Source organism: Euprymna scolopes, chromosome 19 (assembly GCF_053919585.1).
Source record: "Euprymna scolopes isolate OS-2025 chromosome 19, ASM5391958v1, whole genome shotgun sequence".
Classification (NCBI taxonomy): Eukaryota; Metazoa; Mollusca; class Cephalopoda; order Sepiida; family Sepiolidae; genus Euprymna; species Euprymna scolopes.
This window is the reverse complement of record NC_136500.1, coordinates 35,975,232-35,987,890: the sequence shown is the minus strand read 5'-3', so window position 1 is coordinate 35,987,890 and position 12,659 is coordinate 35,975,232. Positions and strand designations below refer to the sequence as shown.

At 34.2% G+C, this 12,659-nt stretch overlaps 1 protein-coding gene across 2 annotated transcripts in view; it reads left to right on the top strand.

Annotated features, from left to right (window-relative positions):
- LOC145303524 (uncharacterized) overlaps positions 1-12,659 on the top strand; it is a 96,585-nt gene that overhangs the window by 61,156 nt on the left and 22,770 nt on the right. For both annotated transcript variants that reach the window (XM_080144976.1, XM_080144977.1), the window contains 2 exons: positions 9,004-9,165; positions 10,627-10,737. In XM_080144976.1, the coding sequence (XP_080001102.1) occupies positions 9,004-9,165; positions 10,627-10,737 (273 nt within the window). The remainder of the gene's footprint in view (positions 1-9,003; positions 9,166-10,626; positions 10,738-12,659) is intronic.

The window sequence follows — 12,659 nt, the reverse complement described above, 5'->3', positions numbered from 1 at the left end:
CCTTTATATAATCTAAGTGGAATCAACCAGTCCTATGAATACCACTGGTTTCAGAGACTAAATGGAGACATTCATACCATGTTTAACCACATGCTACAAACACGTTCCTCTCATACCACTTTAGTGGCTCCTGTATTCTTTATGATAAATACATATTATATTTTATACACTTTACACTACTTGTGGTTTCTTTCATTTGTGACCCCTAGAATGGGTCTACAACAACTGAAGACGAAGACGATTCAAGAACTTCCCAGATCAATCTACAATAATTGCTAACAACAACTGAATGACGAATATTCGGGCAACGAATTTACTCTAAAAATAAAACAACCATTGGAAGACAGCATTTGACGACCAAAAGGATTCAAGAAAAAAGAACACACGCGGATATTCAAAAGTATTTATTTTTCAAATGTTCGGTGAAGAATGGAAAAAACTACTTGTCTATGTTGGGGGGGGGGACAACATTCGAGCGTAAAAATCCAAAAATAAGGAATAAAGAACACTTCGAAAAAAGGACAACAATTTTTGCCGAAAAAAGGATTTTACAAAGACGTCGTTAAAAAGCCTTATCTTTCTGTTAAAAAAGCTACTAAAACATAAACTACGAGCTGAAACAGAACTCATCAGATGAATTGCGTAGAGAATTATTATTACTGAATTAATGAGATAAAGTTTTCAGTAAGTACAAAAAAAATTGTCATTCTAAAAAGCATGTCATGCTAATATGTCTTATGGTTAAAAGGCATTACTGTGGGAAAAGGGGGAAAAAAACTCCTGCAAGAGTAAATGATATATTTTATTTTATTGGCTAAAGCAAGTATTTGCACAAATTAAAAAAGACGTTGGCTTTTAATCTGATTAGAATAAACTTTTCACTGGTCGACGGTATTGCATGCCGAAGAAGAAAAAAAAAGATTTCGCCACGCACAACAAATAAAGGACATTCTTTTTCGCACAGAGATCAAAAAGATTAGCCAATATTAAATAAATGCTATAAACTCTCTTTCACAGATAAGTAAATTTTTCTTTTTAAAGAAAAAAGAGGAAAAAAATTTGTAGGATCAACAAGGAATTGAACCCAGTACCTACACATTACGAAAATTGAAAAATGACAAACGAAATCTACTGCTTTCTGTATGAATGCAAACGCCGAATTATTTTCTCAGAAAAATTGCCACACGAGGAAATGAACATATGAAAGAAATATTTGTTAAATAACCAGGTACAAATTTTGTAAAGCTTTTTTTTCTATAGAATTGGTACTATAGGAAAAGTAAATCAACGAATTGGGTTGTTTTGTAATTCCATACCGGCCAAAAAAAAAAAAAAATGGACGAGTTCGCAAAACAAATTTTGGAAATGATGAAATTCCAACAAAGTCAACAATTAGAACTTGAAAAAAAGGTGCAGAGAAGAGCAACTGGCAATACAGAAACAAAACGAAGACAAACAGTTAAATTTAATAAAATATCTTGAAGAAAAACGAGAAAGAGAAAAGAAATAAATGAACAAACAAATATTGGAAAAGCAATTAGATTTAATGAAATTCTTCGAGGAAAAACAGAAAAGAGAAAGGAAAGAAATGAATGAACAAATATTGGAATTGAAAAAATTACATTTAGAGCAACAAAACCAGTCAGATAAAAAAAATGGATTTGATAACGCAAGTTTTAGTGACAGCGGAGAAGAAATCAGCTTTTTCCCAAAATGCGATCTGGTCAGCTATTGATACAGTTCACTATGCTCCTGATGAAGACCTAACTTTTGAGGCATTTCAGAAGATTTGAAGACCTTTTTAAAATGGACGGATCAAAAGAAGGTTCGTTTATTGCTACGGAAGTTAGGTACATCCAAACATAACAAATTCGTGGACTATATTTTACCAAGAAAAACCAACAAATTGTCGTTTGACGAGGCAGTCAAACTATTAATGGATTTATACTGTCCAAAAAGAAGGCTTTTACATAAAAGGTGGAAATGCATGAATCTTACACTCAAGGAGAGTCAGGACTATACAACATTTGCATCTATAGTTAATAAGCACTATGACAATTTCAAATTGTTGTCATTAACAGCAGACAATTTCAAATGCTTAATATTCACACAAGGTTTGATAGCCACAAAAGACGCCGATATAAGACGTTGTGCCCTAAATAAATTAGAATTAGAACCTGATTTGACGCCTCAGAAACTGGCTGAAAATTGTCAGCGGTTCGTTGCAATGAAGCAAGATTCCCGAAATATAAAGAAAGCAGGTATCGCTCACATTTAAAAAATATGCTTAAAAAATAAAGGACACCTTCCCGCCAGCAATTACCAACGAAGAGGCAAAAAGAACCCTCCACAAAATTATCAGGATGGACAAAATTCTAGGACCCCTTGTAGCAAATGTGGAACATGGGTACAATGCATGTCAGTATCAAAGGAAAATAACATGTGACCTATGCAAGCAAGCAGGGCACAAGACCTCATATTGCAGAGCAAAAGTAGCAAAAAAGAGCTATGTAAAAAACTGCAAAAATGGACCCTTCATCAACAGAGAACATAAGAAAGTATGTTACGGTGAGAATCAGAAATAAAGAAGTAAAACTGCAGCTCGATTCAGGGTCGGATTTATCAATTTTAAATTTTCACACGTGGAAGAGAATAGCAAAGCCCATGATGAAAAAGACAAATAAAGTTGCAAGATCGGTAACTGGTGAAAAAATAAATTTTGAGGGTGAAGTAGTTATTAATGTGTCACTAAAAAGAACGACAAAAAAGCTAAAAGTATTCGTTCTAAGGAATGCAACAAACTTATTCAGAACCGATTGGATTCAGGAATTTGAATTATGGGACTCACCAATGAATGATTTTACTCACAAAGTCAAAAACTTATAGCCGAAGCCGACAAACTTAAAAAGGATCTCAAGAAATCTTTCCCAAGTGTTTTCTCTAAAAAGCTTGGATGCTGCACAAAAATAAAGACGAGATTCGAATTGCTGAACGTTCGCTTCGAGTGAAAAAATTGAAAAAGAATTGGAAAGACTAGTTGACACTGGGATTTTAGCCCCTATTAACTATAGTGAGTGGGCAGCCTCCACCATATACATGAAAAAAATCTAAAGAGATTAGAGTATGCATGGACTTTTCAACCTGATTGAATGTGGTGCTCAAGGATCATCACTACCCACTACCAAACCCAGACGAAATATTCGCTAAGTTAAATGGCGGAAAATATTTTTCCAAAATAGACTTAAGCGAGACGTACCTACAAATACCAGTAGAGGAAGATAGCTTGAAACTTTTGTGTATCTCAATGCACAAAGGACTTTATAAATTCAATAGATTAGCATTTGGTATCAAAGTAGCACCTGCAATTTTTCAACAGATAATTGATACTTTGCTAAGCGGTTTGGATTTCGCAATAGGCTATCTGGAGGATATTCTTATGCGTAGTAAAAATGTTGAACAACATAGAGATCATGTCTTTCAAGTGTTTGACAGAATAAAAGAATACGGCTTCCCCTTGCAGGAAGGAAAATGCGAATTTTTTTTGGAACGAAATAAATACCTGGGTCATATAATAGATAAGGACGAACAGATCCACAGCTATAAAAGACATGCCAGAACCTCATAATGTAACTACATTGCAGAGATTTTTAGGGCTCGCAAATTATTATCAAACGTTCATTAAGAACATGCATGAATTGTGTGCGCCATTGAATGTAATATTAAAAAAGGATAAAAAATGGGACTGGACGCCTGAGTGCCAGGTAGCATTTAAGAAATTGAAAGATTTATTAATGTTAGATTTATCCCCGACTCATTTCAATGCAAAATAAGAGATTATTGTCGCAACTGACGCAAGTTCTTATGGGATCGGGGCGTACATTCTACACAAGATGCCTGATGGGTCCGCTAAGTCGATCACCCATGCGTCAAGAACTTTACTTCCTGCCGAGAAGAATTATTCCCAAATCGAAAAGGAAGCACTGGGGATCATATTCGGTGTTACAAAATTCCACCGATTTTTACATGGTCGTAAATTTAAATTGCAAACTGACCATAAGCCGCTTATAACCATCTTTGACTCTAAAAAAGGTCTGCCAACTTACACAACCAATAGACTGCAAAGATGGGGGACCATTCTACTGAATTACGATTTCAGTGTGGAATTTCTTACATCTCCAAAGTTAAGTCACGCAGACAGATTGTTGCGATTAATCCTGAAATCAAGGGATCCGCTAGAATACACAGTAATAGCGTCACTTTAAAGTGGAAAGGACGATATACAAACACTATGTAATATGATCAAGGAACTACCAGTCACTTTGGAAGATATAATAAGGGAGGCTGAAGAAGATAGTTTCATCAAAGAAATGAAAGAAAAAATTAAATCAGATGAATCGGCGGTGGAAGCTTATTCTATGTGCAATGAGGTACTGTTGTACCGGAAAAGAGTAGTAATCCCAGCTACACTACAAAAGAAAATTCTAAAGGATTTCTATACAGGGCACCCTGGGGCTACACGAATGAAGAACTTCATGAGGTCCTATGTTTACTGGAAGAATATGGACACTGATATAGAAGGCGCAGTAAAGTCGTGTAAGGGATACGCATTGGATTCAAAAGCTCCCCAATACAATTTAATCCGTGGCCTAAAGCGGACCACCCATGGCAAAGAATACACATAGATTACGCAGGCCCACTGGATGGAAATTATTATTTAATAGTAGTAGGCAGTTTTTCAAAATGGCCTGAGGTATTTTGATGTAAAAGTCCAACGACAGATTTTACAATCAGTGCTCTTCATGAATTGTTCGCTAGGTTTGATGTGGTTGATTGTCTAGTGTCGGACAATAGCACACAATTCACTTCAGCAGATTTTAAAAGCTTCTGCAAGGATTTCTAGGTTAACCACATAATGACGCCAACCTATCATCCCCGTTCGAACGGTCAGGTAGAGAGGTTTGTAGACACGTTGAAAAGAGCCCTGAAGAAGGCTAAAGGAACGCCCTCAGAAAAGGCATTACAACAGTTTTTACAAGTTTACCGAATTACGCCAAATGAAAGAACTTTATTGAAGATGTCGCCGGCAGAGTTAATGTTCGCGAGGAAAATTAGGCCGGTCTTCAAGAAACTTTTACCAAAACAGGTGGAACCACCAAATACTATAGTTCCTAAAAAGAGGTATTTACCAGGTGGAAAGGTATTTTTCCAGGTATACAAAAATAATAGCACGATGTGGGAACTAGGAAAGGTCCAGAAAAGGATCGGGAAGATGGTCTACATTATCGAAGGTCCAAAATTTACGCCCAAGAAACATTTAAACCAAATTTGGAAACATATAACTAATGATGAAAGACAACCACAGGCTGAACAAGAAGTAATGGACCAGATATATGACACGTTCCACTTGGTAACACCACAAGCAGGTGGACAACGCCGGTCCTCCAGGAAAAGGAAAATGACCGACCCGATAGAGATCAACCCCAGGAAAAAGAGCTATACGATCATCCCAGGGGAATGAAAAGCTCGGGAAGGGGTGTTGTGGGGTACAAAGCACCCCTATTTCAGAACTAAGTGGAATCAACCAGTCCTATGAATACCACTGGTTTCAGAGACTAAATGGAGACATTCATACCATGTTTAACCGCATGCTACGAACACGTTCCTCTCATACCACTTTAGTGGCTCCTGTATTCTTTATGATAAATACATATTATATTTTATACACTTTACACTACTTGTGGTTTCTTTCATTTGTAACCCCTAGCACGGGTCTACAACAATTATATATATATATATATATATATATATAGTCATCCACAGATAGACTGTTTTGCTATATCACAACTCTTTAGTATAGCTAGGCTAGCACCCATCCAAAGTTAGGAATTAAACCTACAGCCATCTGATTAATAGTCGGCAGTTCTACATCCAAGCCACAGATCAATACTTGTAAATTACATCTTCAATGTCTTTATATACATATTTACTGCAATTTGTAAAGTGCTTCATTTGTTCATTTACAAACAAAGAGTTTAAAATTTAATACCAAACCTTTCTTTGACCTAGCTAAGTTTATCTGAAACTCCTTTATATGGTTCTATCAGTAAAGGGTTTGTCGATAAAATTACCTCGACTGTATTCCACTGTTTCTATGCGGTGCAGTCTTGTGTGATGTTCGGCACTAAAACTCCCTTCCCAGCTTTTAAGAAAGATCCACTTCCCACGCTAGAAAAAAGTTTAGTTGTATACCAATTTAAATGTCAGTGTGATGCTGATTACATGGGTTGTACATTTCGACATCTGGGAGTCATATTGGCACAACATGTCCCTGCATGTTTTCGAAAGTCTAGAAAGGTCTAGAATAAACACATTATTGAACACATCTGGGCGTTCACAGAACACATCCGGGCATTTACAGAACACATCTCGGCACTTACTATTACGAGTCATCAATTGGTGCACACTTGTATGTCAATAAAGCATGTGGCGAAGCATATTCGGATGGCTGTTTTCGCATTGTACACAAGGTTCGTTCCAAACAGCATCTCAATATTTTGGAGGCCGTAACTGTACTAATGCGCAAAAGGAGCTGCTGCATAAATTAGACCTGTTTAAAGAGCTCTAATTATTAATAATAAAAAAATGCCTACATTGCGTCATTATTTCTTGTTTCAGCACTTATTTGCAGGCAAGTAATTTTTTTTTTCGTTCTAAGTTCTGAAATATGGACGATATATTACGAGTTATTCATTCATTTAATTTTCTCCGTGCAGTTTTATATATATATATTTTTTTGGTTACACCCCTCCCCTCACCTCCATTTTCAATTATATGTAAATTGTTACAGACGTAATCTCTTGAAAAATGTCGGACGAAAGGTACCTTGAGGTTTTTTTTTAGTCGAATAGTCTTTTGACTATTTTTCTCTTTTTTTTTTTTTTTAGTTTTTATTTTTTCCCCATTGAGCTTCCTTATAATTCTAATAATGACTCCACTTATCCTTTTTAAAACTTTAATAAAATTTTGTACCATAAAAACCTTTATATCTATATCTATATATATATATATATATATATATATATATAGTCATCCACATAAAGTACTGTTTCGCTGTTTCACAGCTCATCAGTGCGGCTAGACAAGCAACTACCTCAAGCCAGGATCGAAACCTGATCGCCCAAACGACAGTCAGAAGTTTTAACCATTGTGCTATATGGCTGCTGCTATGCGGGCAGTGAGTTAACAATGTTTTGACATTGTCCAAAGTACCTAAGCTCAATTTGTTTACACAAAGAGCATCGCTTCATACGCTAATGGTAATTTGTATATCACTTCTCAAATGCTCAACCTAAGGGAGCATTATAGTCATCCACATACAGTATTGTTTCGCTGTTTCACAGCTCATCAGTGCGGCTAGACAAGCAACTACCTCAAGCCAGGGTCGAAACCCAATCGCCCAAACAACAGTAGTAGCTTCTAACCGTTGCACTATATGGCTGCTGCTATGATATATATATATATATATATATATATATATATATATATATATATATATATATATATATATATACTCGGGTTTTTTTATTCAAAAGTAATGGACTAATGAATTCAACGAGGTTGTTGGATAGTGCTCAATAAAAAGAGCTGATAATACTTGTTTATTGTTATATAAACATGGTCACATCCTGCTGCTACAAATAGCCACTTGTTTCAATCAAACAACAGATATCATCACTATTCAAAAGTTCAATGATTAATTGAACTTTTGAATAGTCAAGTCGCTGCCTGATGATATCTGTTGTTTGATTGAAACAAGTGGCTATTTGTAGCAGCAGGATGTGACCATGTTTATATAACAATAAACAAGTATATATATATACAGAGAGAGAGAGAGAGAGAGCAAGTTTGGAAAATATATGACAATTAAGCGACATAGAATTAGTTATTTGCATGGAATTGTTATGTTACTGTATATTTTATAAATTCATGTGGTGCTATGTTTGCTAGTTAAACTATTAGATTCTTTGTTATTCACACAACCACTTATTGCAGTAAATTGTCGCACGTTTATCAGGCAGAGGTTGACTTGACTTGCAATTCTACATTTCCTTTTTTTTTCCTTCCTACATTACTTTTTATTTCAACATTTCTTCTTTTTTTTTCAACAATTCTTCTTTTTTCCTTTCTATGTTTTTTCTTTTTATATTTTTCCCGTTTTATATTTCTCGTTTTCCTTTCTATATTTTATATTTCTTCTTTTTTCCATTTTCACATTTCTTTTACTTTTTCCTTTCTATATTTCTTTTTTTTTTTGCTTTCTATATTTCTTTTTTGTTCCATTCTTACATTTCTTCTTTCTTTTCTACATTTTTCTTCTTTTTTTTTGCTTTCTATATTTATTTTTTCTTTCTATTTATTTTTTTTTTCATTTCTATATTTCTTCTTTCTTTCCTTTTTATAGTTCCTTTTTCTTTCTACATTTTTCCCTTTTTTTCTCTTTTTTTTCTTTTTTTTCTATATTTCTTCTTTCCGTGTTATATTTATCCTATTTTTCCTTTCTATATTTCTTATTTTTTCCTTTCTATAATTCTTCTTTCTTTTCCCTTCTATATTTATTTTTTCTTTTTCATATTTCTTCTTTTTTTTTATTTCTCTATCTCTTCCTTTTTCCTTTCTACATTTCTTTTTTTTCCCCTATATTGTTCCTTGAATCTTTACTGAGTCCATATTTATATAAAAACGTCAATGATCCTACAGAAAATGTCATGTCGCTATGGCTTTCGTTAGATGGAAATTCACATTCCCCTAAAGACATTTCTATGCATAAAAAGAGGATCTCATATTTCTATGGCATGGCTTTTTTTTCAAAGACCAGAAAATCAAAACTAATGTCTCATTTTCGTGTTGATATAGACCTTTTAAAAATTTAAAACTGTTTAATTTATCTTTCTTTAACTGTTCTAGACAACTTATTTCATTTTTATATTTCTTCAATACTTGCAGGTTGTGGACTGCCTCCTCATGTGCCCTCCAGCAAAGTGACTGCTGATGGGAACACAGCCAATTTTACATGCGAATCAGAATTTGTTCTGATAGGAAACGCTTCAACATCTATATGTGAGAATGGTTCTTGGAGTGAAATCGATATGACTTGTATTTCTAAGGGTATGTTTACTTGAGTAATTTCTAATTCATTCGTCTAGAAACAACTCGACAGCTGTTGCATTTCTTGGCCTTTAGGCTAGGAACACAGTGTAGTATCTGTGCTACACGTCATCTTTTCTATCCTTGATTAGTGGGGGAGAAATCCTTCTAGGCCGAGGCAATTTTTATTTTTGTTCCTTTCCAGACTGCTTCTTTTTGAGGGGCTGGATTTCCCCCCACATTAAAAACTGACCTTGTGTCTAACTCTGCCTTCATGGGGAGGCAAGTAAATAGAAACTACTCGACTAAGACCAATTCTATAATTATTATTAAAACTTTTATTGTTCCTTGTAACATAGTCACAGAGGCATTCACTCCACAGTTTGGGACACAATCAGCACCTTTAATACCAAATGATGATGATGATGGTGGTGGTGATGATGATGATGATGATGAGGGTATTGGAGTACAGGGAGGCTCTGGTGCTGGTACTTGCTTGTTTCTTCGTTTGTTGAGTATCATTTATGATGATTTTCTTGGCATCCGTTTTTCCCGATATCTTTCTATTAAGAATTCTTTCTAGAAGGATATTGGGTCTTACGAGAGGATATACTTGAAGGTTACTAATGTCTCTAAGTGAAAGCGTTTCTGTGGAATGAACTGGATTCGAACATACCACACACAGGTTGTCAGTCCATGTCGTTAACCACTGAGCCACCGTCACCTCCCTGGTGCAGTTGCTGCTGCTGATTGTTGTTGCTATTGTTGTTATCGGTGTTGTTATCATTTCAAATAAATCAGATGACATTTTTGTTGGCACTTTTTTCCTCAATATCTTTCTAGTTAGAATTCTTTCTGGAAAGATATCGGGTACTTATAAGAGAGGCCACATGAAGGTTGCCAACATCCCTAAGTGAAAGTGTTTCTCTGGAATGAGCTAGATTCGAACTTTGCCCTCCAAGTTATCATTTCATGTCGTCAAGCGACCATGATGCTGATGTCATATAAGTAAGGAGTGGATGAAGTAAGTCTGGAGAAAAAATATCATTACTAACCAGCAGAGCATTACTGCTTTCAGTCAAAAGAACGGTTTATCAGGCATGTGTGAACAGTGTGATAATGTAATAAAGCGAAATCTGGCGAACGAGGGTTGAGGATATGTGTTGCATGGAGAGAAATGTGCAAATAATATTATGATGTGTAATGTGACAGACTTAGAGATTTGGTGACCTCAGAAGCAGATTAAAATTTGGACGGTACAGGATTGAAAGAATTGGTTAGTAGATGTAGAACAGTTGAGGTAACAGGGTCAGTTGGCAGGAGAATAACAAGGAAAACATGGACGGATGTGATAAGGATGAATGGATAAAGACCTGGCCAGAGATAGGTTAGTTTTGAAGTCAATTTCTAAAATCCATCCAACAAATAGCAACATGTTAAATAGCATATGATTTCCATTCTGTTATCGTGTCATTCTTTCAGCTGTTCTGATGATGGAATCCAGACTGCGTAAAGAAAGTAAAGAATTCCAAGAGAAGTTGGAAAATTCAGACACATTGATATGCAGTTTTAATGGTGATGAACCAATTTGCAGTAAGTAAATCTCTATTAAACTTACATAACATTCTAATTAGAACCATCTTTTGTGTAAATTTTTAATGTATTTTATACAATTTAAATTCTTTGGTTAATCTATATATAAAAAAAAATCAATGTTTATTTGTGTGTTATGCTAACAGAACATTCAAACAAATTTTCATAAAGTATTTTTTTTTTCAAGAAATTTAATTATATCATTGAATTTTTTTGCCATTGTGGGTCACTAAGAGCAATTAGCAGTTAAGTTCATAAAATAACTGAAATATATTACACTAAAGAAATGAAATACAATTTTTAAATAAATTTTATTCGTTTCATAATACAAAAGTGAAATTAAACAAAGAATATCTCAGTAAAGAATGTATTTACAAAAAGTTTAAACATTTAAATAATTATTTTATTGACATTTTTTAAGATTTTAAATATTTCAATATTTCAGATTTGTTTCATTTACTTAAATCTATTTATTGTTTTACTGCTGTCTGTAAATGGAGTTTATTCATAATAGCACTGCACTAACAGTTTTTTTACTATTTGATCTCATATTAAAAATATTTTTTAAACTTTTCTTTCAAGGCAAAAATTGTAAATATTACTGTGTTTGATTTTTTTTTTCTTCTTTAAAAAACTTTGAGGCCAAAAATATATTTCCTTATAGAAAAATTGTAAACTGCTTGATTTTTTTTCTCCTTAAAAATACCTTTGGGGCAAAAATATGGCTTCACATGGACAATTAAACAGAAGACTTGACACTTCTTTCCAGAGAAAAATAAGAAACCACAGAAGACTTAAAAACGAATTATGGCACAACTGTGGAATGGATTTGGAACAAAAATGAAGAAAGACAAGTTGAATTGGATAAATACCAGATACAACAACAACTGAACCAGATAGACAACAATAGAAAATGGAAGAAATATTTAAAAAATTACTGCTGGGGAAAAAACCCCTACTACTGGAATAATAACAGAAAGCAGACTTATTACTACAAATCTTAACATATAAAAACTTAAGTCACGGAAAATAATATAGCAATCTAGAACATTATAGACCATTTCATTTATGCTTCAAACGAAGACAAGACTTTCATCTCATATTTTAGAAGGTATAAGGACTTGTATAGCATTGATTGTGCCGATTGGAAGGACTTAACTTTTTCTGAAACCATAAAACTCTTAACAGAACTGTTCAGCCTGAAAATGTCATTACTTCATAGAAGGTGGAAATTCCTGAAAGATGACGAGAACTATTGACATTTTCATCAATAGTCAACAAACATTGTGACGATTTTAAGCTGGCTGAACTGAGTGCTGACTATTACAAATCCCTAATATTTGTACAAGGATTGGCAATGGCAAAAGACTCTGAAATTCGATGCAGAGTTTTAACTAAATTAGAAAGCAAACCAAACTTGACACTACAAAAATTGGCGGGAAACTGCCAACAAGTGATTAGCATTAAAAAGGATTCAAAGAACATTGAAGAATCCGGCATGGTTTACATAAGGAAGATGCATAAAAAGTTAAAACCCTATTCTCCAGAGGAAATAAAAAGAAAAGACATTATTCACCCTGCAAATAGAACAGAAAATTGAAACAAGTCATCACCAAGTCCATGTTATTGATGCAGAACCCTACATTAAGGTAAAGACTGACCATACTGCACAAAAACTTGCCTTGCTTGTAATAGAATTAGACATAAAAAGTCTTTCTGTGGAGCAAAGGACAAAATTAAAAGTCGAGTATGATGCAAACAAAAAAAAAGATAAAACATACGTAAATAATAACATGAGCTGATGAAAATGTTAAATAAAAACGTGAAGTTTCAGTTAGATTCGGAATCGATTCATCAATTATAAATCTGCATACATGGAAAAAATTAAATAAAGAAATGCACTGTGGTAGTGTTGGTACATG